The sequence below is a fragment of the Sesamum indicum genome, linkage group LG7 (assembly GCF_000512975.1).
Source record: "Sesamum indicum cultivar Zhongzhi No. 13 linkage group LG7, S_indicum_v1.0, whole genome shotgun sequence".
Classification (NCBI taxonomy): Eukaryota; Viridiplantae; Streptophyta; class Magnoliopsida; order Lamiales; family Pedaliaceae; genus Sesamum; species Sesamum indicum.
Genome location: NC_026151.1, coordinates 5752700 through 5775856, shown reverse-complemented (window position 1 = coordinate 5775856; position 23157 = coordinate 5752700). Strand labels below are relative to the sequence as shown.

Sequence of the window (23157 nt, the reverse complement as noted above, 5' to 3'; positions counted from 1 at the left end):
CATTTAATAAAAAGAGTTTACTGTAATTTACCTTTTCTATGATATTATAAATAAATAAATTATTTTTTATAAAAAATAATAATAATTTATTCCTTTTATGTTTTTTAAATACAAGTATATCTCAAACTTCGTGGGTTTTTCCCTTAAAGAAAGTGACCAGTTTTTCCAACTTTTTCTTAAATCTGCTTTTCACCCACTTCGATCTAACACACTTCTCTCTCTCTCTCTCTCTCTCTCTCTCACACACACAGACACACACACACACACACACACGAGGAACGGATGGCGGAGTCCGGCGCACACATCCTGATCTTCCCCTATCCTGCGCAGGGGCACATGATACCCCTTCTCGACTTCACTCACCAGCTCGCCGCCCGCGGCCTCACCATAACCATTCTCGTCACTCCAAAAAACCTCCCTCAGCTCAGCCCCCTCCTCTCCACCCACCCCCACTCCATCACCCCTCTCGTCCTCCCCTTACCGGAGCACCCAGCCATCCCCCCCGGCGTCGAGAATACTGTCGACCTTCCCGCCAGTGGATTCCGCTCTATGATGTGCGCCTTGGCCGACCTGCACAATCCTATCGTCCACTGGTTCCGCAACCACCCCTCGCCGCCGTCCGCCATCGTCTCCGATATGTTCTTGGGGTGGACCCACCACCTCGCCCGCCAGCTCGGTATCCGCCGCTACGCCTTTTTCCCCTCCGGCGCTTTTGCCATTTCCTTTATCTATTCCTTGTGGCGAGAAATGCCGCAGAGGAAAAATTACAGTGATGACAATGAGATGGTTGGGTTTCCTCGGATTCCGAATTCCCCATGTTACCCTTGGTGGCAGCTGTCACCTGTTTTCCGGAGTTACATCAAAGGAGACCCGAATTCGGAGTTTATGAGAGATTCGTTTCTGGCTAACGGGTCGAGCTACGGGTTGGTTTTCAACTCGTTTGCCGGGTTGGAAGGGGCTCATTTGAACTATTTGAAGAAGGAATTGGGCCATGATCGGGTTTGGTCCATTGGGCCTATGTTGCCTCCTGATGATGTTGCGCCCAACGAGAGAGGTGGGTCCAGCTCCACCTCGATCAGCGAAATACGTTCGTGGCTGGATACGTGTCAAGATCACAGTGTGGTGTACGTATGCTTCGGAAGCCAAGCAGTGCTGACTAATAAGCAAATGAAGGAGTTGGCTTTAGGGTTGGAGAAGAGTGGAGTCAAATTCATCCTAGCGGTCAAGGGTGCAACGAAGGGACACGTGGAGGAAGATTACGGCTCCATCCCATCAGGGTTCAAGGATCGTGTGGCGGGAAGGGGGCTCGTGATCAAAGGGTGGGCCCCTCAAGTGTTGATATTGAGGCACAGGGCTGTTTGTGCGTTTCTGACACACTGTGGGTGGAACTCGACACTATATTGCGATGGGTGCCGATCAATTTATAAACGCGACTCTCTTGGTGGACCAATTGGATGTCGCAATTAGGGTGTGTGAAGGGGCTGAAACCGTGCTTGATTCAGATGATTTAGCGCGATGCCTAGCTGAAGTCATGAGCGAGAAGTGGACGAAGAGGAGGGATCGTGCCGCGGCGTTGGGCAAGGCTGCGATGGATGCCGTAAGAGAAGGTGGAAGCTCTTTCAACGAATTGGGTGATATTGTAATGCATTTGTCTGAAAAATGTACAACATATTGAACTTGAGATGCATCGTGACGATTTTATCTTGATCGGAGGTAACAAGTTGAAGTTGGATGCATTTCACTATGTATTCATCATCTATGAAGACTAAAGTGAATAAAGGAGTTTTTGTTTCTCCATTCTCATAATCAAACACGATTAGCTATTGTCTCTCGCTCGATATATTTGCTTTGTTACTTTATCTCTATTTTTGTTAGAGTTCGTTTGGTACAAGCGAGAAAAATGAAAATATGAAAGGAGGATTTCTCAAGTGAGAGGATAATAAAATGAAAGGAGAAGAGAAAGTGAAAAGACAAAAGGTTTGAAAAAAATAATAGTTTAACTTCAAATTGTTTTGTACTGTTGGAAGAGAGGTAAATTTTAAATACTTCTCCTGTTTGGTAAAAAACGACTGATTTTTGTAATTTTATCGATTAATCATTTTTTTTATTTTATATTTGAAAATAAACAAGTTAATATTATACTAATATAATTTTGGTATATAAAAAATTTCTAAATCTTATTAGTAAAGATACTCTTTTCCGATTAATCATTTTTCCTCAAGTGCTTTCATTCAATTAACCCAAATCTAACATCAAGATCCAAAGATTTTAGAATTGTGTTAAATTTTGACACATCAAATTTATTATTCTTAAAAAAATTGTATATTAAATTTAATAAAAGATAAAATAAACATCCAACCATATTAAAATTAAAAGATGCTAAAATATGAAGAGCCTGAGCGATAAATGGGGAGGGTATATTTGCACTACTTGGAAGGTTGCTTTCAATTTTGGCCGCATTCCACGGTCTATTTTGCCCGCTAACCAAATATTCAATTCACTACATTTGGATGGTCCATAATTGACTCATATTCTATTTTTTTAATCTATAATAACAAAATAGGAAAATGACTTCCATATTCAATGATTAATAATATCACCGTATTAATTTTTCGTAAAATAAAAAAATATTTTTCATGATAAATACAATAATTGATAAATTACACATTTAGTACACATTTTAGGAAAATTATTGAATTTAGTACATATTTTAAGAAAATTGTGGACGCCTGATATCCGGGGCATATTGATATCTACAAATGTGGGTTATATTTGGGTGGCAACTCTCTAATGTATGGTAAAATCATACCATATGGCTGCTAGCAAAATTGAAAGAAAGGAAATTTTGTAAGTTTAGTGCATTATTAATATTAGGGTAAATTATATTTTGTCATCCATCAAAACTTTTTTTGTGTCAACTTACCATCACAACTTTGCAAAATTTACACTTTGCCATATATGATCCCATTTTTGTTGATTTTTCCATAGGAAAAACATCACATATTGTGCATATGTGAGAAATATTACATTCATACAACCTTTAAACATCACATGTGCACTGTATGTGATGTTTTTTTGACAAAAGACTTGATTGAAAAATAGTTATAAATGACATAGTGTTAAATTTTGCAAAGTTGAGATGATAAGTTGAGATAAAAAAACAAAAAAAAAAAAATTCATATTGGTACGTAACCTAATTTTGCCATTAATATCATATTGATATCTGAATAATTATAAATGACTCAATTAGTATATGAAATTTACTATTAATACCATATTGATATTTGAGTAATTATAGATAACTCAATTAATACTCAAATGTTATCATTAATATCACTTTGGTACTCAATTGATATTATGTTTATTTATTTTTGTATTATCTATTTTATGTAATGACCATTTTACGTACCCTAATTATACAATAAATAAAAAATATTAAAATTGAATAAAATTTAATTAATATATTTTGTCTTTATTTGAACCACCTGGTTTTAATTTGACATGCATTTGAGTATTATACTTGATAATAATATTTTATTAATTTATTATTTACTATTCATTTTATTTGTCAATGTATTTATAAGATAACTCATTACTTAATGATTGATTCTATTAAAAGCAAAATTCAAAATGCATTGCAACAGTAAATAAGTTGAAAAATTGCATTCTAAGATTTGAAATTTATAATTTCAAATTGAGACTTTTGATCTAAATTTAATATTTGCAATTAAATTATAAAGTCTCAATTAAATGCAAAAAAGTATCTTTGATGATAAAAATTATATCTCTAGGACTTGACTATTAACATAAGTTATGTAATAATGAGTTTTTGTATATATATTAAAAAATAAAGATAGTACAAAGTATCAAAATAATATAAATATAATAATCTTAGTAATCCAATATAGAAATAAAAGTCAATTGGTTCAAATTAATAAAGACAAAATATACCAATAGAAATTTTTACAAATTTTTCTTTGATACTTTTTATTTTAATATTTAAGGATAAAATAACTATTACATAAAAAGATAATACAAAAAGATGAATTAATAAAAAAACATGGGGCGTCAAAGCGATATTGATGGGGAAACTCGGGTACTAATTAAATTACTTGTAATTACTCAAGATATGAAATTTTAAAATGATATTAATGATGAAATTCGAGTACTTATTGAATTATTTATAATTATTCAAGAATTAAAGTAATATTAATGACGAAACTTGGGTACTAAAATAAATTATCCTCCAAAATAATAGACATCTTCAACATATTTAATTAGAAGAACACACAAACAAAAGAAGAAGAAAGATGTTAAACTGAAATTAACTTTACGTGATTAATTTGCAATTAATCAATGATATCTTAGTCTAGTCGTTGAGGCTAAAGTTGAGATACTATGAATAAGTTTGAGATTATGGGTTCGAATCCCATTGAATGTGTGGGTATATTAATTTATTAATTAAAAAAATACAATTTACTCCCCTATAATATGACAAACGAGCAAAAAAACTCCTTATGTAAAATAGAATAGCAAATTAATTACCCATAATATTTTAAAAAATAAAGTAAATTTCACAGGGTATTTACTCATTTCACATATTACAGTAGAAGAGGTAAATTGTATTTAACTCATTTATTAATTAATTGAATAGATATAAAAATAAAAAATTAAAAAAAAAACATTATCTAATCTTGCAATTTGGATGCAGAAAAGCGAAGAAGTTATCAACGAACATAAACAAAGTAAGAGGTACTTATAGCTGTGTCTGTGCTTTCCAGCTAATTACCTAAGGGAAGATTAATTGAAGAGCTGGCTGCATCTGCATGCATGCAGCGAGTTCTCCAATCTTGTGCATGCGTGCCGTAAACCTGACCTCGCTGCATGAGGGGTCAAGGCCATTGAATTGCCTTGGTGCCGACAGGCTGGTCATGTCAGCAAGGCCTCCGCAAGGCTATTCAATCGCCTTGCTGACATTACCAGAAAGGCCATTCAATGCCTTGTCTGAATCCCGCTGCAATTGAACTCTTTTTCAAATATATATATATATATATTGTGGATTTAAATTGTTTTTATGCCCGCAAGTGTTTTTTTTATCACAGTGTCTTCATATTCATCATTCTAAACTAATAACAGTCTCACCAAGATCAAGTGGGTAAGATTTTTGGATACTTGACTTAGAATTTGATTTTCTTTGCTTAGTTCATTCTTGATTCTCTTGCAGATATGTCGACCTTGAAGTTCTTATATATTATGATGGTCAAATATCACAAGATATTTCGTCCCTTTCTTATGATCGGATTCCTATTGGAATCACGGGGATATCTCATTCAACAACTTATTCTCAATTTTTAATGAGATTGTATCGAAAGATGCATGTTAATAGTAACGAATACTTATTGAAAGTATTCGCTAAACATTTATGTCATTATATGGGTTGAATAAACGAAACTCTTATACAAATAGAAGGCGATGACAACTTACCAGAATTCAGTTGGCTACCCTATTATGGAAGTGTATGTCGAGAAAGAACAAATTAACCATGAGGTTAATCCTCAGAAGATGAGCCAACAAAAGGGTCAATACATATCGCTTTTAACAACACATGGGGTACCTTCTTCTAATCATGGTGCCTTTGTAGGTGTTTCTATCTCTGGTTATGATTTTTCATCTGAAAATAATATTCACACAGAAGAGAATATCCCCAATGTGGTTATTGTAACACAAGGACTTGAAAATATTGGAATTCATAACAGTAGAGCAACTCTTTCACATAGTATTCACGAGACCTGTGGGGAAGGTCATGGCATTGTTAATTTCAGCATTCATTTTGAATTTTGAAATTGACCACGAGAAGGTTGTAAATGATTCACAAGCAGATAATTTTGCAAATTTTGAAGATCATGATTCTGAACCTGACGAAGTTGAATTTTCGATACCACCAGTTAATCCAGAGGATGATGATGTTAACATAAATGTCATTGTCGAGACATTAGCAACCGCTACAGAAGATATGTCATTAGGTCACAGAGCTTCACTTGATGCAACTTTGTCACCTGCGGAAAATGATCAAGTGCTTTATCGTACTATACCATTCTTAATTTGCTCAAACATTCTCGGAGGTACCGCAGACTCTATTGATGTCCCAACTTTAAAGTATGCAAAAATTTTTGATTCTCGTAAAGGCAAGCTCGATGTGTGTATGGTGTTAAAAAATAAGATTATTTAATGTCTGCCGTGAAAGATTACTCAGTACGACATGCAATGCGTTAGTATGTTGTAGTTGAAGTTCAAGATGTGTCTGGAAAGTCATCTGTAAGCATAGCACCCCAGGTATGTATGTATATATATACACATCTAGTTATAATGGTGTAGATGGGTGATTTGAGGAATAAAGAAAGCAAAGATTGGCCGGTGGATAATAATGACATACCGGGGGGATTACACATGTCATATTTATGACATGCCTCGTGGACATTGCAAAGTTTTGTTGCTTCTTTATTGTTGAGACAAGTTAAGTGCGACCCTACATATGGGATAAAGAATGTCATACAAATTGTAAAGGACGAATTAAGGTTTAATATATCATAGCAAAATGCATGGTACAGTTGGAGAATGACTCGAAAATAATTCATGGTACATGGGGGAGCTCTACATGAATGTTACCCAAATACATGGGAGCTCTCCAAAAATGGAATAAAAAAATAATAATTGAATGGGAGCACAAAACTTTTTAGTCATCAAGTGGTGCACATGTGATCAAATATGTCTTTTGGACGTTAAAACAATGGGTTTCAATTTTCATTTCTTTTTAAACTATGGTATTTGTGCAATTTTTAATAATGTTAAAATAAATAAGCCCTCAATCCAACTAATAAAACATTATAAAATATACTTAAAAGCATTAAACTACTTGAGTTCTTAATTTGAATCCGAATCAACTAATTAAAACTCTGTTAAATTCAATTCAATTATTAATCAAATCAAATTTAAACACAACTTTTAAATTCAATAACAATTCAAACAAACTCAAACACTAATGAGTTCAACTCCATTTGATTTACATTTAAAAAAAATTTAGTTCGACCCGACTCAATCAAAACCTGAATCAATTTATTGCACTTACTGTGTGATTGGTCTACAGTTCGGAAAAAATGACCAATCACACAATAAACTTGATGCACCTACTTATAATTGATTTGATTTGATCAAATTTGATGGGGAAAAAATTTTTCACCCGAAGTTGCACATTTAGCTCCTATGTCTCCTGCAATCGTCCCTTGTTTGATCTTTACACTTTGGAAAATAGAGTGATGATGAATATGTCGATCACCTTTCGACAATGTGTGAATGTAGAAGAAATCGTCGAAGGAAAATTCATAAAAGTAATATAAAAACTGATTCTGTGTATTTGCTTAACTACATAACGATCCCAGCCATGCAGCACAAACTTCCGACAATTGTGATATAGGATTGCCGGACAATCTTAACTAGGTTTTAAAATATCAAGAAAATTATATTTTTTTTGGGTTGTTCAAATTTTAAGTTCTTTATTTTCGTAAGATGTAGAGAAACACAAGTATATGTAAATAATCTTTTAAAATTTTTATTAATTAATATGTTTGGATATATATATATTATGTTAGTGTAAAACAAATAAGAATAAATTAAAAACATATTGAATTGTGTTCTTCAAAACATAGAGTCATACACAAATATTCAGAATTGTGATATCGCAACTCAAAAAAGAAAAGTATTTTGCACTATGACTTGTGACATCGTAACCCTATTTTTTTTTGTGCCGAATTAACTTTTTTTTTATTTATTTATTTTTTAAAAATGTGATGTATTGATTCATTTATTTTTATTTTTGTGTTTCATTTCAGTTTTCAAATTTTCAAACGATAGCAAAAGTGAAAACATGTTTATTCATATATATTTTCATTGGAATTATACTAATTTAACACTACAATTAAGTACAAAACACACTCTCATTAACTAATCCAAACCTATTCTGGTTCCAAACGAAAATCTATAAAAAATTAAAAATACATATTTTCCACTTAAACTGAAAACACAAACTAAAAATTGGTGACATTAATCTCAATTAAGACCAGAAAACCTCTAGCAACAGCAGAAAGCATCCCCAACAGGATCAAACCATACTTACAAAAAGGAAAAGAAAAAGAACAGAAAAAATTAGGACGAGATTTGAGGAGGAAGAAAACCAATCTTTGGAACCAAAAATCTCGAGATCAATACAGAAGTAGAACACTTTGATGTCAACAACACTTGCAATTGTCAGTAGTTTGCATAATCTGGAAAGCAAGCACATCTTCAGATTAGAGAGGTGAAGGGCCATGCCATTTATTTCTGCACAGTTTCATATTAATCCTATTTTCCCAAGATGGATTTAAACCACCTGATGCCTGTAATGTTCTTCGGGGCGTCCTCCGGGGGAGTATCAGAATGTGGTGTTTTGTACAGCTTGCTCACAAAATATCCCTCTGCTTCAGCCTTCTCAACGAGCTGATTGTACGTCTCCTCATCGAGTCGAGGCTGCCTACACAGAATCTGTGAACAAATCAAACCAGGTTTATTTATGCAGTCATCGTCAAGATTATCAGGCAAATTGTGCTGGAAACACAAAGGAAGACAAAACATAAAGAAACATTGTTATGTGTGAGTACAGGAATTGAATAGTTAAATGGTCTTTTTAGATTCATTGGACATGAGCACAACTATGATCCTTGATATTGTTCCCTAAGTTAGGGCGTGGAGCCTGTCCCTGACGTTACATGCACTTCCAGCACCCGCAGATACACTATCTACTAAAACTCTCCCATTTCCTGCACAGGTTCACAGTCTGATGAAATCCATTCCCAACACTCATGGCCTATATGATTTCTCTTTAACAAATGGATAATATGAGTTCTACTTCAGCAGATTTAGACATGAACAAATTTGAACAACTAGGACACCATGATAACCAGTTCATCAACTCTTTTGCCCTCTATCCCCATGATACACAAAGTTCAAGATTGACTAAGCATTGATGTGTCACAAGACTCTTAACAACCTAAACCCCATCAAGAAATACCATAGGAAAAAAACAGCCTGCACAAGAAATGTAGCCACTCAAAAACTTCCCACAAAACTGATAATTAACAATGTCCATGCATCAAAACAACCCAGAATTCAGTAGAAGGATCTGTAGAGACATAGATACCCAAAGATACTTCCTGGTGGGCTGTCCAATCAATGCATGCTGATAATCCCAATCAATGTACAAAATCCAATAGTCCCCAGTGACTGGAATTATAGGCAGAAATGGGGGCACATAGAATTTGACCTTGAGCTTGGCCTCATTGCTCTTGGGATCAACCTTGTAAGCAGTGCCCTTAATGAAACCCCTTTTGCCACCGCTCCAAGTCTCATTCAAGACATGAACAGTGCCGTCAGGGTTGAGAGTGTAAGTAGCCCTTGTGTCCGCACCATTACTGGGCTGAAATCTTGAAGGGAGTGATGCTATTTCATACCATCTCCCCATGTACCTCTCTACGTCCAAATCCTTCACCACTTCCATCTCTTTCTCCGCCCTTCTTCTGTTGCAAATCTTGATCGAATCTTTCTTTCAAAAAAACTTTCTGGGGTGTATTGATTTAGGATATTATTTCAGTTTCTTGATACGGGCTTTTGGAAAGGGATGAATCGAAGGTGAAAATTCTTGGGCGCTCCTCCAGGAAGCAGTGGCATTGGATGGAAGGTAACCCCACAAACGCCCCCACTCCTGAAATCCACAGTGATTAGCGATCATGCATGCGGTTGCGACTATGGACGTGGGCATTTGAGAGCCACAGCCTTAGGCGTGTATTGTGTCAAGAATCTTGGAAACCCCAGTCTAGCTCTTGGCTTTGGGGGGTTAAATTCAAATTGTGCCATTGAACAATTGAATAGGCACAATTCTTTTTCTTAATTAAATAAAAATAAAAAAGGGTGTCTTAATCTATATTAATATAAAAATATATATTTTTGACTTACAAACGACTTTATAACATCATTGCACTATTTCTTATTCTTAAGTTGTTTTTTTTTTCCTTGTTTTAATGTGATGGTTGGTATATATATATATATATATTTTAGGGATAATTACATTTACCCCTCATTTATTGTGTTTTTACACAAACTACTTATATCTTTTAAAAAATTACAAAAACTACTTCTGGCAGCTTTTAAAACCCAAAAGTGCTCATATTGACTCGATCAAATTTTAATTTATTACTTTTGTACACAAATTATCCCTGTCTTTTTTTAAAAATTATAAAACCGCCCCTGATAGCTTTTAAAACTAAAAAATGCCCCTATTAACTTGATTAAATTTTAATTTATTTTTTTAATGATAGAAATGCCCTCAGGGATGTTTTCTAAGTACCAAGCCTTGCTGCTATCATTGTAGGGGACGTCGACAGAGGATTCTCAGTGCTGACTTACCTTCTTCTATTAGCTCATGTAGACTTTATCGTTTGTGGTGGATCTTTTGGCCTGTCAAGGGATGCCTAACTTTGAAACATGTTGTATTATACCTCTATATTACTTTTTATTTAATGAAATTTACTTTTACCGGAAAAAAAAAAAGTACCAAAGGTGGCGGGTGTCAAAGTAATATTTATGGGGATGAATAATATGACATCATATATTTTTTATTATTTATACTAATTTTTAATTTCAATTATTTTAATTGAATCTCTATATAAATATACACCTTTTAATAATTAAAATATTAAATTATTCAATTAATATTTTAATAAAATAGTTACTAGATTATAAATTTAAATTAAAAAATTATCATACTTTTATAATTTTTTAGAATTAATAAAATAAAAAGATTATTTATCATCTATGTTTATTTATAATTAAATTTTATTAAAATTAATAAATTATAATAAAATAATTTATGCAATTTATATAAATCATATTAAATTATTTTTTAAAAAAATTATTCCTTCCCAACCCTATCGCCATGTCCACTGTCAATTCCTGCCTGTGCCTTCGCTCCCACCGCCCCATTGAGGCCTATGGCCTCGCCTCACTTGCACCCTGCCTTTCACCCTCCTCTACCCATCATTCGCCATCAAAATATATGTATAAATATATATATATATATATATATATGTCCAATTATATACATATTTATACATTTATATTCTTCAAACATATATACATATATATAATTTATTAATTTTAATAAAACCTAGTTATAAAAAAAAATAAAAAATAAATCTTTAAGAATTAAAAATAATTTATACGAATGTGATAATTTTTTAATTTAAATTTATAAGCCTATAAACTAATTTTTATTAATATTAATTAAATAATTTAATATTTTAATTGTTAAGAGGTATAATTTTACATACAGATTCAATAAAATACAGATAATAAAATAATTTAAATTTAAATTAAAAATTTATAAATAATAAAAAAATTATATGGGGTCATATTATTCATTCTCATAAACATTATTTTGACACCCCTCTACCATTTGGTAAATTATAAAACATCCCCGAGGGCATTTATGCCATTGAAAATTAAATTAAAGTTTGATCGAGTTAACAAGATCACTTTTATGGATTTTCAAGGCTGTCAGGAATGGTTTATGTAATTTTTAAAAAGGCAAGGTTGGTTTGTGTAATAGAACAATAAGTGAAGTAGTGTAAATGCAATTATATTTATTATATACACACATGAATAACATATTATAATGGCCAGTATTTATAAAAAGAAGCATTTAAACTACATTGTTCTTGCCGTCTTCCATCCGGCAAATGTAAATTCACATTTTGAAGGATTTTACCCTCATTTATAGATCATAGAACTCAAATATTCAGCCAGCGCTTAGTTCTGTTCTCTTTCGAAGTCCAAAGCCCAACACCCCCAAAGAATGAGATGCTTCGAAGTCATAGATAAAACAAAACTAGATAATTAATTATCCTCTTAAAATTAGTAAAGTAATACAAGCAAAATATACAATAATTATCAGTCCAAAACATGAAAAACAGTGTCAAATTACACGAGTTAAAGAACACAGCAAAGGGGAGGGAAGTTAGAATTGTTTAGTGTCTTCTAGAAGAAGGAAAAAGACAACACAAGTACACCCCCTGAATTAATGTCGTAGAAACGTTAAAAGTACAATGTTAAGAGTTTTGACCTCCCAATCCAAGAAAGAGGGAATGAGTCCAAATGGACATCGCAAAAACTTAATGCATGGACCAGCTATTAATCCGAGGAATATGTGTTGGAGCTATTAATGCGCAATTTACATTCCCTTCCTCTTTTCCCTCTTTTATTTTCCTTTACACTTTCTCCCACCCCTCTCACATTCCTTTGCAGTTTCCCTTATTTGTTTTTCTCCCATAAACTTAACCGGGAATGCCACTCTTCTCCATTTGAGACCCTCTATATATCATGTGAGTTTGATGGGATGTCTTCCCTCTTCTTTACTTCTTCTGTTCATAATTTCTTGATCCCTGATTTGGCTTTTTCTTGAATGTCAATCCAATTATAATCAACATTGTATGGTTTTGATTCCTATTTATGTTGTTAGAAAATTTTCCATGATTAGATGCATGCACGCAATAGAAAAAGTAAAAAATCATGGTGAAATGTTGATGCTCGACAAGGGCTATTCGCTGATGTTTCTACGGACAAAGCTATAGCTGAAATCATAACAAAACGTTGATTGACTGTTATTCAAAGTTAAATTTTTGCATGGATTTTGGTAGCCGTGTAGATAGTATTGGTTTTCCATGGTTTTTGAGGTATGGTTATTTATAATGGACAAAAGCAAGCCGTTCCAATGGTTTTTTTCAGTTTCCATTGCTAAAAACTGAGAAAACTGTCTTGATAATGTGGATTTTGCAAGCAATTCTACCCCTTAAACTTTTGGAAAAAGGGCAATCCTAAGGAGTGTTGTTGCTGTTTCTTTTGTTTAGGGGGAGGTTTTAATGCAATTAGCCGTGTAAAAAGCTGGATAAGAATAATCAAACACCATTGTTTTTCATGCAATATTGGAATAAACTATGAACATGCATTTGGAACATGTTATAATTCCTATGGAATTGTCCTCTTGGTTTTCTGCTTCTGGTTAGGACATTCGTAACGAATTCATTCTGGTTTTTCAGTTTGAGGAGAAAAATGATTGGATATCTACTATTGTCTATCTGTTTGTTTCAAACAATTGAAGCTCGACACGGCGTTGGGAAGCCGCCTCCTCAAAGGAAATGGATGACTCTACATGGTAGGATTACTCAGTTGCACTTGTATAGAACTAACAAGAAGAACGATAAATTATCGAAAATGCTGAATTATCCTATCTGCAGGTGGTCAGCCTGAGGTCATAGCATCTGGTGGATACTCGGGATTTTATCCTGACTCCTGCCTTGCTGCCTATGACTTAGCTACTGAAAGTAGCATCCCTGGAACAATTCTCTATTGCAATCTGCAGTTCTCAAAGGACAGTGACGGTTTCTGTATCTCAAGCATAAATCTTCAGAATACAACAAATATTGATGGTCTAGATCCTAAAGGAACAAAGACTTACAACATAAACGGACAAGACGTCACTGGATGGTTCGGATTGGATTACACCATCGATTTCATTTTGCGTAACGTGACATGTAAGTTGTGAAATAACGAAAGTACTCTACCTCAATTATGTTCTGGGCCGTGTTCGTTTCATGTACAAGTGATGAAAATGCATTGTTTTAGCTCGTTTAACATCATTGCCCTTGTTTAGTATGCTGTTTACGGTGGTGTTATGTTCTTATCCACAGTGAAGCAAAACATTTTCACTAGGCAAGGATTTTTCGATGGTGCTCCTATCGTGAAACCTTTACAAATTACAGAAGACAAGTTCAAGAAGCCTACAAGACTTTGGTTGAATATTGAGGTTTGTCTCTTTGGTATACTGTTTTATATTTTGTTATGTTTCGTAATTTCTGCTATAACAGATATACTAGTACACCACGAAAGATAAATAACTCTCCTGATCGGATGGTGGTCGCAGTATGACATGTTCTATAAGAAACACAAAATCAATCCCGAAGCTTATCTCCTAGAGAAATTCCACCCTCTGCCAGAGTTCATTTCATCCCCGGAGATTGGTTTCTTGAGGTCTATTAAACCAAAGATCGGAAACGCCAAAACGAACCTCATCTTCACGATTCTTGCGGAGCCAGCAGTAGAACCAACCACGAAACAAACATATGGTTCACTTGTTAAGGATCTCGCCATGATCAAGTCATTCGCGTCTGGAATTCTCATACCAAAAGAATACATTTGGCCTGTCAATAATGCTCGTGTTTTGCAGCCCTCGACAAGCCTGGTGCAAGATGCCCACAGAGAAGGGCTTTCCGTGTATGCTTCTGGCTTTGCAAATGATAACTTTTTAAGCTACAATTATAGCTTTGATCCAGCACGAGAGTACCTACAGTTTTTCGATAATTCTCAGTTTGCTGTTGATGGGGTGTTGTCGGATTTCCCTTCAACTGCTTCAGAAGCAATTGGTATTAGACTATTTGTTAAATGACTTTACTATGCACTTTTCGTCTCTTGTTGTCCCTTTTCATCATGTTAGTGATCTGCTCTTTCTGATCATAGGATGCCTAAACCCGAACAAGAATGCCTCCAGGACAATGCCAAGTAAGGAACATACCTCTTAACTCTTTCCTTGAGGAGAAAAACGATTTGTATCATTACTATTTCATATCAAATATGATGTTGTTTTCCTTTGCACAATCAGCTTTAATCATATCACATAATGGAGCTAGCGGTGATTACCCCGGGTCAAGTGATCTCGCCTATCAGAAAGCAATAGATGATGGTGCTGATATAATCGATTGCTCCGTTCAACTGTCTAAAGATGGCATGGCCTTCTGCTCAGATAGAGCAGACATTTTGAAAACTACTACTGCAGCCACTATGTTCATGGATCGCATTACCAAGGTTCCAGAAATTCAAGAACGCGATGGAATTTTTTCTTTCGACCTCACGTGGAGCGAAATCCAATCTTTGAAGCGTAAGCTTTTCAAAGACTGCAGAGTCTGCTACACTTGATCTGTCCATTTTTCTATTCACCTGTTCATGTTGAAACATGTTCCTTTTTAATTACATAATATTTCAGCACAAATTGAGAGTACCTTCGAAAACGAGCTAGCTAGAAACCCTGCACACAAGAATAGTGGGAAATTTGTGACCCTTTCTGAGTTCTTGGAGCTTGCTAAACAAAAGGCCGTAGCTGGAATATACATAAAAATAAAGGTGAATTCTTCCAGCGTCCACAAACAAATTTCATGCATAAAGATTTCCTTACACATGCTTTGCTGCTCCCAATTGCATATTCTAACACCTATATTTTGACCTCAGAATGCAGCTTACCTCGCGTCACAAAAGAACCTTGACATTGTGGGTACAGTCTCATCGGCACTTAGCAATGCCACGCTCGATAAGGAACCTAAGCAGAAGGTTCATATCCAATCAGATGACAGCTCAGTTCTCTTGAAGTTCAAAGACAACCCAAGTTACCAGAGGGTGTTTTACATCTATCAGCCGATAAGTGGTGCACCTGCTCAAGTAGCACAGGAGGTCAAGAAATACGCTGATGCAGTTTTCGTGCACAGAGACGCTGTTGTGATGTCTATTGACAATTTTTGCCAGAATTTCACCAATACCATCCCAGCATTTCATGCTGTTAACATCTCGGTATACGTTGGAATTCTAAAGGATGAATTCGAGAACTTGATCTTCGACTATTTATCTGATCCTTACGTCGAGCTAGCAACCTTCAATGCCCTAAAAGTTGATGGCTTCGTGACAGACTACCCGGCCACTGCAAATATGTTTGTCCGTGAGTATAATTTACCTCCTTTGTTTTCTTGTTTAATGATGACCGAACAAAAATTTGTGTTGACAAAGTTTTATAATTCTTCAGGGTCCTCCTGTGCTACCCAGGGATCCCCATACGTTATAAAACCAGTGGAACCAGGTTATCTGTACGTAGCACCACCTCCGATAACTGAACCGCCTCTCCTCAGTACCGCAGATGTGGTTGATCCACCATTGCCTGCTATAGCCAAGAATATGCCTACTCAGTCAGCTGCAGGCTCTGCTCCCACGAGCGGACCTCCATCTGCGCCTCCACCTCCGGCTGCAAAATCGTCTTCAACTAGTTCGGTAACTGTTGGTGCTGAAGGTTTCATCTTAGCAGCAATTGTGGCGCTTTTGACCGTCTTTACATAGAGTAAGCGAGGCAGCTAATTGGGGCATGGAGCTGTAACTACAACGCTAGTGTGTATGCGATGTTTCCGAAAAGCACTTGAGACATTATTGAGAAATATACATACCGTACATAATACTGAATTACCAGATTGCATGTACATATAAACAGGGATTACTAGAAGAAATATGTCATTCGGTTACGGTTATTTTATCATGTACACTAATTAACCATGATTGCACAATAACTATTAATCATTGTTACTACAAGCAATGCCAAAATATTAGTTATAGCTAAAAAATATGGTAAATGTTTGGGCCACATGATGAGTATTGGTTATCAGTGGTTAGAATTTAAATTTTCATATTGGCTTTGCTTGACTGTGGTAGATAGTATTAATTTATCATGATTTTTTAGCCGTAGTGTTTTATATTGTAGGGAATACAATTTATTCTTTTATTTTTTGGAGTAAATTATATAAAATCCCTCTATGTTGTGAAATTAGCTGTATGTATATAGTGAAATAGGTTAAAAAAAAAAAAACCCTTTGTTTTTCTAAATAATGCACACTTTCCCGCTCCCTCCCTCTGTTTATTATCATTAATGGCGTTAAACTTAAATTTGTACTAGTTATATCATTTTTTTAACAATTATTGATCTTCAATAGTGAAAACGGAATGGTCTAAACTGTAAGTAATTTAAAATTCATATTTATCTTTTTTATTTATATACATAATTACATATATATATATTATACATATAGTATATATATATATGACAACGACGATGTCATTGTTCTGGGCAACTGCGGTTGCCCAAATTTAACGCGAGTTGTCGTCGCTCAGATAGTTGTCGCTACTTTTTGCGTTGGGCGGTCTCACCATCGCTCAACTGTCAGGTGGCGATGGGCCGCTATATAAACATATATAATTTATATATACGGTTAACTTACTTATGTATATATATTTTATATCGTGGAATATATATTATATGTAGTTTATTTTAAAAAATAAGTAAAATAATTTAAGCTTTAAAATTTAAACATAATGAAATAACATTATTATTTTTGTTTTAAATACATATACAGTAAAACCTCTATAAATTAATAACTTTGGGACCATGAAATTTTATTAATTTAGAGATATATTAATTTATCGATAAATTAATATTTTATTAATTAAATTTTATTAATTTAGAGATATATTAATTTATCGATAAATTAATATTTTATTAATTAAAAGAGAGACTTTTTAGATTCAACAAATTTAGTACATATGTATTAAAAATAAATGAATTTATATATGTTTCATTGATTATATTCATACATCAATCAATTCTTTGTAACTAATTAAATATATTTATGTATAATATCAATTCATTGTATACAATTAACTATTATATTCATAGACGCATGTATCAATTCATTGAAATTACTTAAATATACATGTTTACATTAATTTGTTGCACTTAAATAACTATTATAGTCAATTAAATATATTCATACATGTTGAATGAAACATATACTATATAAATCTCAATATGAAAATAATATAATTCATAACAACCCACCATGTCTTCTCATTTAAAAGGCATCGTAAAATCATCCATGGATGATCAAATGCGTAAAGCATTACAGACTTCATATTTTAGCAAATTACCATAATATTTATAATTGTAATATTTATGAATTATTAATTTAGAGTTTTAATGGGACCTAGTATTTATAAAGGAATTTTCTGAAAAATTATTATCTTATTATCTTATCGAATTTGATGATTTTTTACAAAGGCCCAAGTCGGGACCGGAAGATTTTTATTATTTTAGAGAGTTTATTAATTTATAGAGGTTTTACTGTATTGGTAAATCATTATAGTAAATAAGTAAATAATAGCTTAAAAAGTTGATATACTTTTCTAGTATTTTAATATTTAATAATTATTTACTGACTTGAATATTGGAATACTAATATTTTTTTGCAGGTTCTCGTTTCAAAACTTATGAAAAATTATGTCCAAAGACCTCAAGGTGGATATACGCAAATGAGCAATTTTTTGCTCACATCAGTTATACTTATTCGAGAAGTGTATGATGATTACTTGCTTATAACAACTTTTTGAGTAAATTGCAACGAGCTCCCCTAAAGCTGGCATAATTATGAATATTCTTTTTTGTTTGAAAATTCCCCCAAAATATTTGATGGAATTATGTAATACTTGGATGGAGGTATGAAGTACACAACTTTACTCTTGTTGTACTTTTTATTTTTCTAAAAGATTAAAATAATTTTAAAAAGGGGGGGGGGGGGGAGGTGGGTGAAAATTTTTAAAAATTATCCACTTAGTTTAGATAAAAAATCAAAACAAATAAAATCATAATTCATGGTCCGTAAAAGACAATTTGATTAGTTTTTCATAAAAAATAAATAAAAATTAATGAATTGAGCTAGTTATTAAACGATTATTAAAATAAGGTGTATTAATAATTGACTATCCTTTTTTTGTTTTTCTTTTCCATCTTATCTATTCGACTTCCCTTCTTCTCTCTATTCTCAATTTTGAATTTTTGTTCTCTTCTAAAATTTCCCGTCTTTTTCTTTTCTCTCAACAATATTTTGTATTTCCTTGAATGTTTATTTTATCTATTCATATATTTATGCTTCAAAAAACAATAAGTATGCCTGAATTTTAATTAATTATGCAGACACATTATTTTAATCAATAATAAACACACACAACTAATTAATAATTTAATTGTTCACATATTTTTATAATTAAATTATATTGATATTTCTTAAAGTTAATTTTAATTACACAAACATCATTTGATCGTTATAAAATTATAAGTATATTTCTGACAGAATATTAGTATAATATATTTTAGAGTTTATTTGTATAAAATTTCACCGAAAAAAAAAGATATATAGTTGTAATTACAATTATAATTTAAAAAAATATACTATAATTTTACAAAAATATTTTAATATATTTATACGATATCACTCGTATAATTTATCCTATTTTGAAAATGTGAAAACCGAAAATGAAGCGGACAAGCAAGGGAAATGGGATTATAAATAGCAGGCGGAGCCCGGAAGAGCTATCTATATCTCATTAGTTTAAGTATGAGGCCCCTGCTTTCGTACATGAGGTGGGGTTCTTTCAAGGGTGGTTGCCCCTCTTTGTGCGAATCAGCCGCCGATGATTTTACGACTTTTTAGTCGCAAGCAAAAATCCAACAGCCCTTGTGATAGATGATGGAAATGATGATTATGCTAGAGCAATTTCCCCGTTTTTCTACTGCTTTTTTCTGGAACCCTAAACCCTAATCGGCGTCGATGTGCGAGGCTGTGATGATTTTTCGAAGCAAAAAATCAGATTTTGAGCGGACCCGTATCTTGGCGTGGCAAGATCAGAGAGTCTGTGAGATGGGTTCTGGGTTATGTTACTCGGTTCCCGTCTCATTAGGCCACTGGTTTTTGCAGCCATGGCGGGTTTAGCCCCTTCTTTTTTCTGATGATAAAAGGCGAATCTGAGCCTCAGTTCCTTGTACAAATGCATGTCTTTTCTATTTTCTTGCAAAAGGGTTTTTTCTTCGTCCAGATCTTGATGCTTGTGTGTTGAGAAGAAATCAGAAATAGAAGAAAAATTAATAACTAAGAGAGGAAATATTAGTACAAAAACAGAAGAGAAGAAGAAGAGTTGCTGAAGTATTATTCATTTGTTCGTTGTTGGAACATAACGTGGAGAGTTCTTGTGAGACTGAAAATTTTCTATTCTTTGTTCTGAATTAGAATGATACGGGACTGCTGCACATATTTCCTTTCTATCCTTTCTCTAAAGTCCACCGTATTGCATTCTGCGTCGGTGATTATGAGTGTGGAATTATTTCAACCAAAGTATGATTTGCACATTTGTGTTTGCTCTGTACTGAGCAGATTCTTTGAAGGAGGAGATGGGCAAGTTGGAATGCAAAGTTGACGCGGTGAGCTTAAATCTTGATCATAGTCGGACTTATTTGAGGACTAGACTGAACTCATCAACATGGATTTCACAGTTTTGGCAAGTTTAGATTCATCAAGACATGAAAAAGTTACCGATTTTCACTCTCTTTCGAGAAAATAGAAAAGTTTACATAGATGTTATAAAGTTTGTTTTTCAATGAAACTGAATGTGAACACTTTACATGTGTGGTAAAATGAATTCCATTCCTGCCAATCCGTACTTGATGATTAATTGGACGTGGCCCAAATACTAGTATCACGGATAGAATAAGAATTCTGATCTCTGTATCTTGAATTTATGCAACAGTCTCCCAGTCTGCACTGGGAACAAAAATCTCACTCTTGCTTGCAAATGTCCTTTCTCTTCTTGATAAAGTAACAGTGAAAAGGATGACACACAATACAAAATGACAAGAACAACCTCTGCACCTCCACTCTTCACCATTCCGTTTCTCCACCACTAGGGTCAAAGCAGGCTATCAAGTTCCACTTTCTCGGTTTCCCAAAAACAATCTTGGAATGGGAAAGAGGTTTCATTCATTACTGATGAGGGTTTTTGCTGTTTCTGCACAAAGTGTTGCTCAAATGATACACGATTTCTCTACATTTTCCTTACAAACGAAGAGGAACAAGAAGAGAAAGGGAAACACCAAGAACCCTTCTGCTATCTTTTTCTTGTTATCTATTGCTAAGTCGATATTGCCAGAGCAAATTCCTTCAAGTTAAGATTGTAATGTCGAGGCTTTGATGATCGCATCATTCTCCTAATCAGATCTTGATCAAATCCGTAGCTTGGCTTGGCAAGATCAGATGGCCGGTGTGATGGGCTTAGTGTAGTTTTACTCTTTGTCCCATCTCAGTTAGGCAACTGATTTCCGCAGCCATGGCGGAACAAGCTACCATTTCTTCTGATGATACAAGTCTACCTGAGCCTCGGATTCTTGCTTGCATGTAAATTTCTTCCTTCATTTCCCTTTCCCTGCAAGAAAACATCATTGCGTTTCTTCCTTCTCCCTGTTTCGTTGACAAAGAATAAATTCTTTCTGAGAATTATTAAAATAACGTATTCTTCTACCAGAGAAAAAACAGAACTTTTAATTGTAGAAGTATATATAAAAAGTACAAAAAATCTATTTTCTTTTTCTTTATAAAATACCACATTTCCAATTCCTGAGAATTTACCAAAGTTTACTATACAGGTTTAAAATAAAAACCCAGAAAAAATATTGAAGGAGGCTCAGATCTGTTGTCTTGAACTCAAGCAAAGAGAATGCGGCCGCGCCATGGCTGCAAAGCCACCGGTTGCATGCGATTAAAAGGAAAAAAGACCTAAAATCGCAGGCCATCCGGGTCGCCCTGCCAAGATACGGGCTGGGTTTTCTCTATGCCCGATTCATCAGCTCAGAAAGAATCAATAAAAATCATCACAGCCTCTAATACGTCGAACATCATAAGGCCGTCGCCGCCGCCGCCGCCACCACCACCACCGTCAAATCGACAAACACACGCTAATTGCAGGTACAGCACAGAGGCTTCATTTGAAAACAAGGGATAATTATTATTTCTACTTCATATTTTCTTTTCAAGGGCTGTTGGCACTTTCTTAGAGTTGAATCGAAGAAATCACGGGGCTTAGAGAGAGGGGCAACCACCCTTCGAAAAACCCAGCATCCTCTCTGTAACCCTCATTCTTGTCTTCTGAGCTGATGTAGTTTCTTTGAATCCTGGAAATTGAAACATGCCTAATGACTCTCTCCTTATATTTCTAGTTTTGGGGCAAATATGCAATTATCATTCTAATTTTGAGGGCTGCAGTGTAAATATTTCATTATAATCCAACTATTTGGGATAAAACTAGGATAGTCTAATCCCAAATTCAACAATTTGGGCTTTTCAGGCAGACTTTTAGCCCACGTAATTCATGGATTAAGAGGGAAAAACCCTCTCTATTTTTAAAAATTATATATTCAAAATTAATATTGGAGTGTCCAAATGATTTGGATAATGAAACAATAATCAAATCAAATTTACACTTTTACATATTTAATATTTTAGAATTTTAATAGTTAATTCGCTATAGTATCTAATTATATTTTGTAATAAAATAAGGCCTATTTTAGTTGTTTGTGCTAGTTAGACAATACAACAATCAATTCGTAGCACTCATTCAAATTTTAAGCTTTTGTAATTTCCTACGTTTATAATTGATATGTACTTGTATTCAAGTTTAATCGAGTAATTACAAATAATAGTGATATAATTGTGATTTTGATGAAAGGATGAAACGAGAATTTTATCCTCGGCATAACAATTTATTAAGTGAAATTAAGTTTAGAGAGAAAATTTTTGAGAGAGAGTGGGTTATGAATTGTCAAATCAATATATAGTAACTTAGTTTAAAAATAATATATGACATATTTATAGTGGTACTGAGAGTTTTATGATGTAGTAGGCTATATGTATTTATTATGTGACTTGTATATAAAAAATTATTTTTTTACCCTTGTAAATAAATGAATATACCAACATATACATCACATAGCTCCCCTACTCCAACTCTCAATGAGTTATTGGGATGAGTAAGTCATCCGAGAGTAAGACAACACAAGAAGTGTTTAGCGTTTGATTTAGTTTAGACAATTATTAAGTCAAATATTGAACAAGTTAACAAGTCCAAAAGTTATGACCCAAGCATAATACTATTATTGAAGGTGCCCAAGTCGTTGGGTCAGATGATGGGGAGGAGGTGGTGGTGAACCGCGACTAGTTGGGATGCTTGAGTCTGCGTGTTGGAGCTCAAGGAGGTGCTCTCGACTTTGGGAGGAGGCATAATGTCGCGTTTGTTGGGTTTTGAACCCAGGTTAAAAGGTTTAAAAGTGAAGATTTC

General features: G+C 33.9%; 3 protein-coding genes and 1 long non-coding RNA gene across 4 annotated transcripts; 3 read left to right on the top strand and 1 right to left on the bottom strand.

Moving 5' to 3' along the window:
- LOC105166373 (UDP-glycosyltransferase 89B2-like) lies at positions 141-1806 on the top strand. Its single transcript, XM_011085709.2, is given in 2 exon segments — positions 141-1403; positions 1405-1806. Coding segments are annotated over 2 exon segments (1392 nt in total). The 5' UTR covers positions 141-282; the 3' UTR covers positions 1676-1806.
- Positions 8011-9919, bottom strand: LOC105166372 (temperature-induced lipocalin-1). The gene is made up of 2 exons (XM_011085708.2): positions 9230-9919; positions 8011-8574 (listed from the first exon to the last, which is right to left on the bottom strand). The coding sequence occupies exons 1-2, from the start codon at positions 9584-9586 to the stop codon at positions 8395-8397; spliced, it is 537 nt and encodes a 178-aa protein (XP_011084010.1). The 5' UTR covers positions 9587-9919; the 3' UTR covers positions 8011-8394.
- Positions 12385-16478, top strand: LOC105166370 (glycerophosphodiester phosphodiesterase GDPDL7). Its single transcript, XM_011085707.2, has 10 exons — positions 12385-12464; positions 13179-13294; positions 13377-13673; positions 13830-13945; positions 14063-14561; positions 14656-14697; positions 14798-15073; positions 15179-15315; positions 15421-15901; positions 15986-16478. Exons 2-10 carry the CDS (start codon positions 13192-13194, stop codon positions 16291-16293), a joined length of 2259 nt encoding a protein of 752 aa, XP_011084009.1. The 5' UTR covers positions 12385-12464; positions 13179-13191; the 3' UTR covers positions 16294-16478.
- On the top strand, positions 19379-21918 carry LOC110012299. Its single transcript, XR_002287398.1, has 2 exons — positions 19379-21221; positions 21470-21918. It is a non-coding gene; the product is annotated as an uncharacterized LOC110012299 (long non-coding RNA).

Bases quoted from the DNA above. Each gene is read 5' to 3' on its own strand.
- LOC105166370 (XM_011085707.2), top strand. From the start codon at position 13,192: ATGATTGGATATCTACTATTGTCTATCTGTTTGTTTCAAACAATTGAA. The intron at 14,562-14,655 runs GTATTAGACTAT...TTCTGATCATAG, and splicing joins AACTGCTTCAGAAGCAATTG to GATGCCTAAACCCGAACAAG. The intron at 15,074-15,178 runs GTAAGCTTTTCA...ATAATATTTCAG, and splicing joins CGAAATCCAATCTTTGAAGC to CACAAATTGAGAGTACCTTC.
- LOC105166372 (XM_011085708.2), bottom strand. From the start codon at position 9,586: ATGGAAGTGGTGAAGGATTTGGACGTAGAGAGGTACATGGGGAGATGG. The intron at 8,575-9,229 runs GTATCTATGTCT...ATTTGTTCACAG, and splicing joins CCACCAGGAAGTATCTTTGG to ATTCTGTGTAGGCAGCCTCG.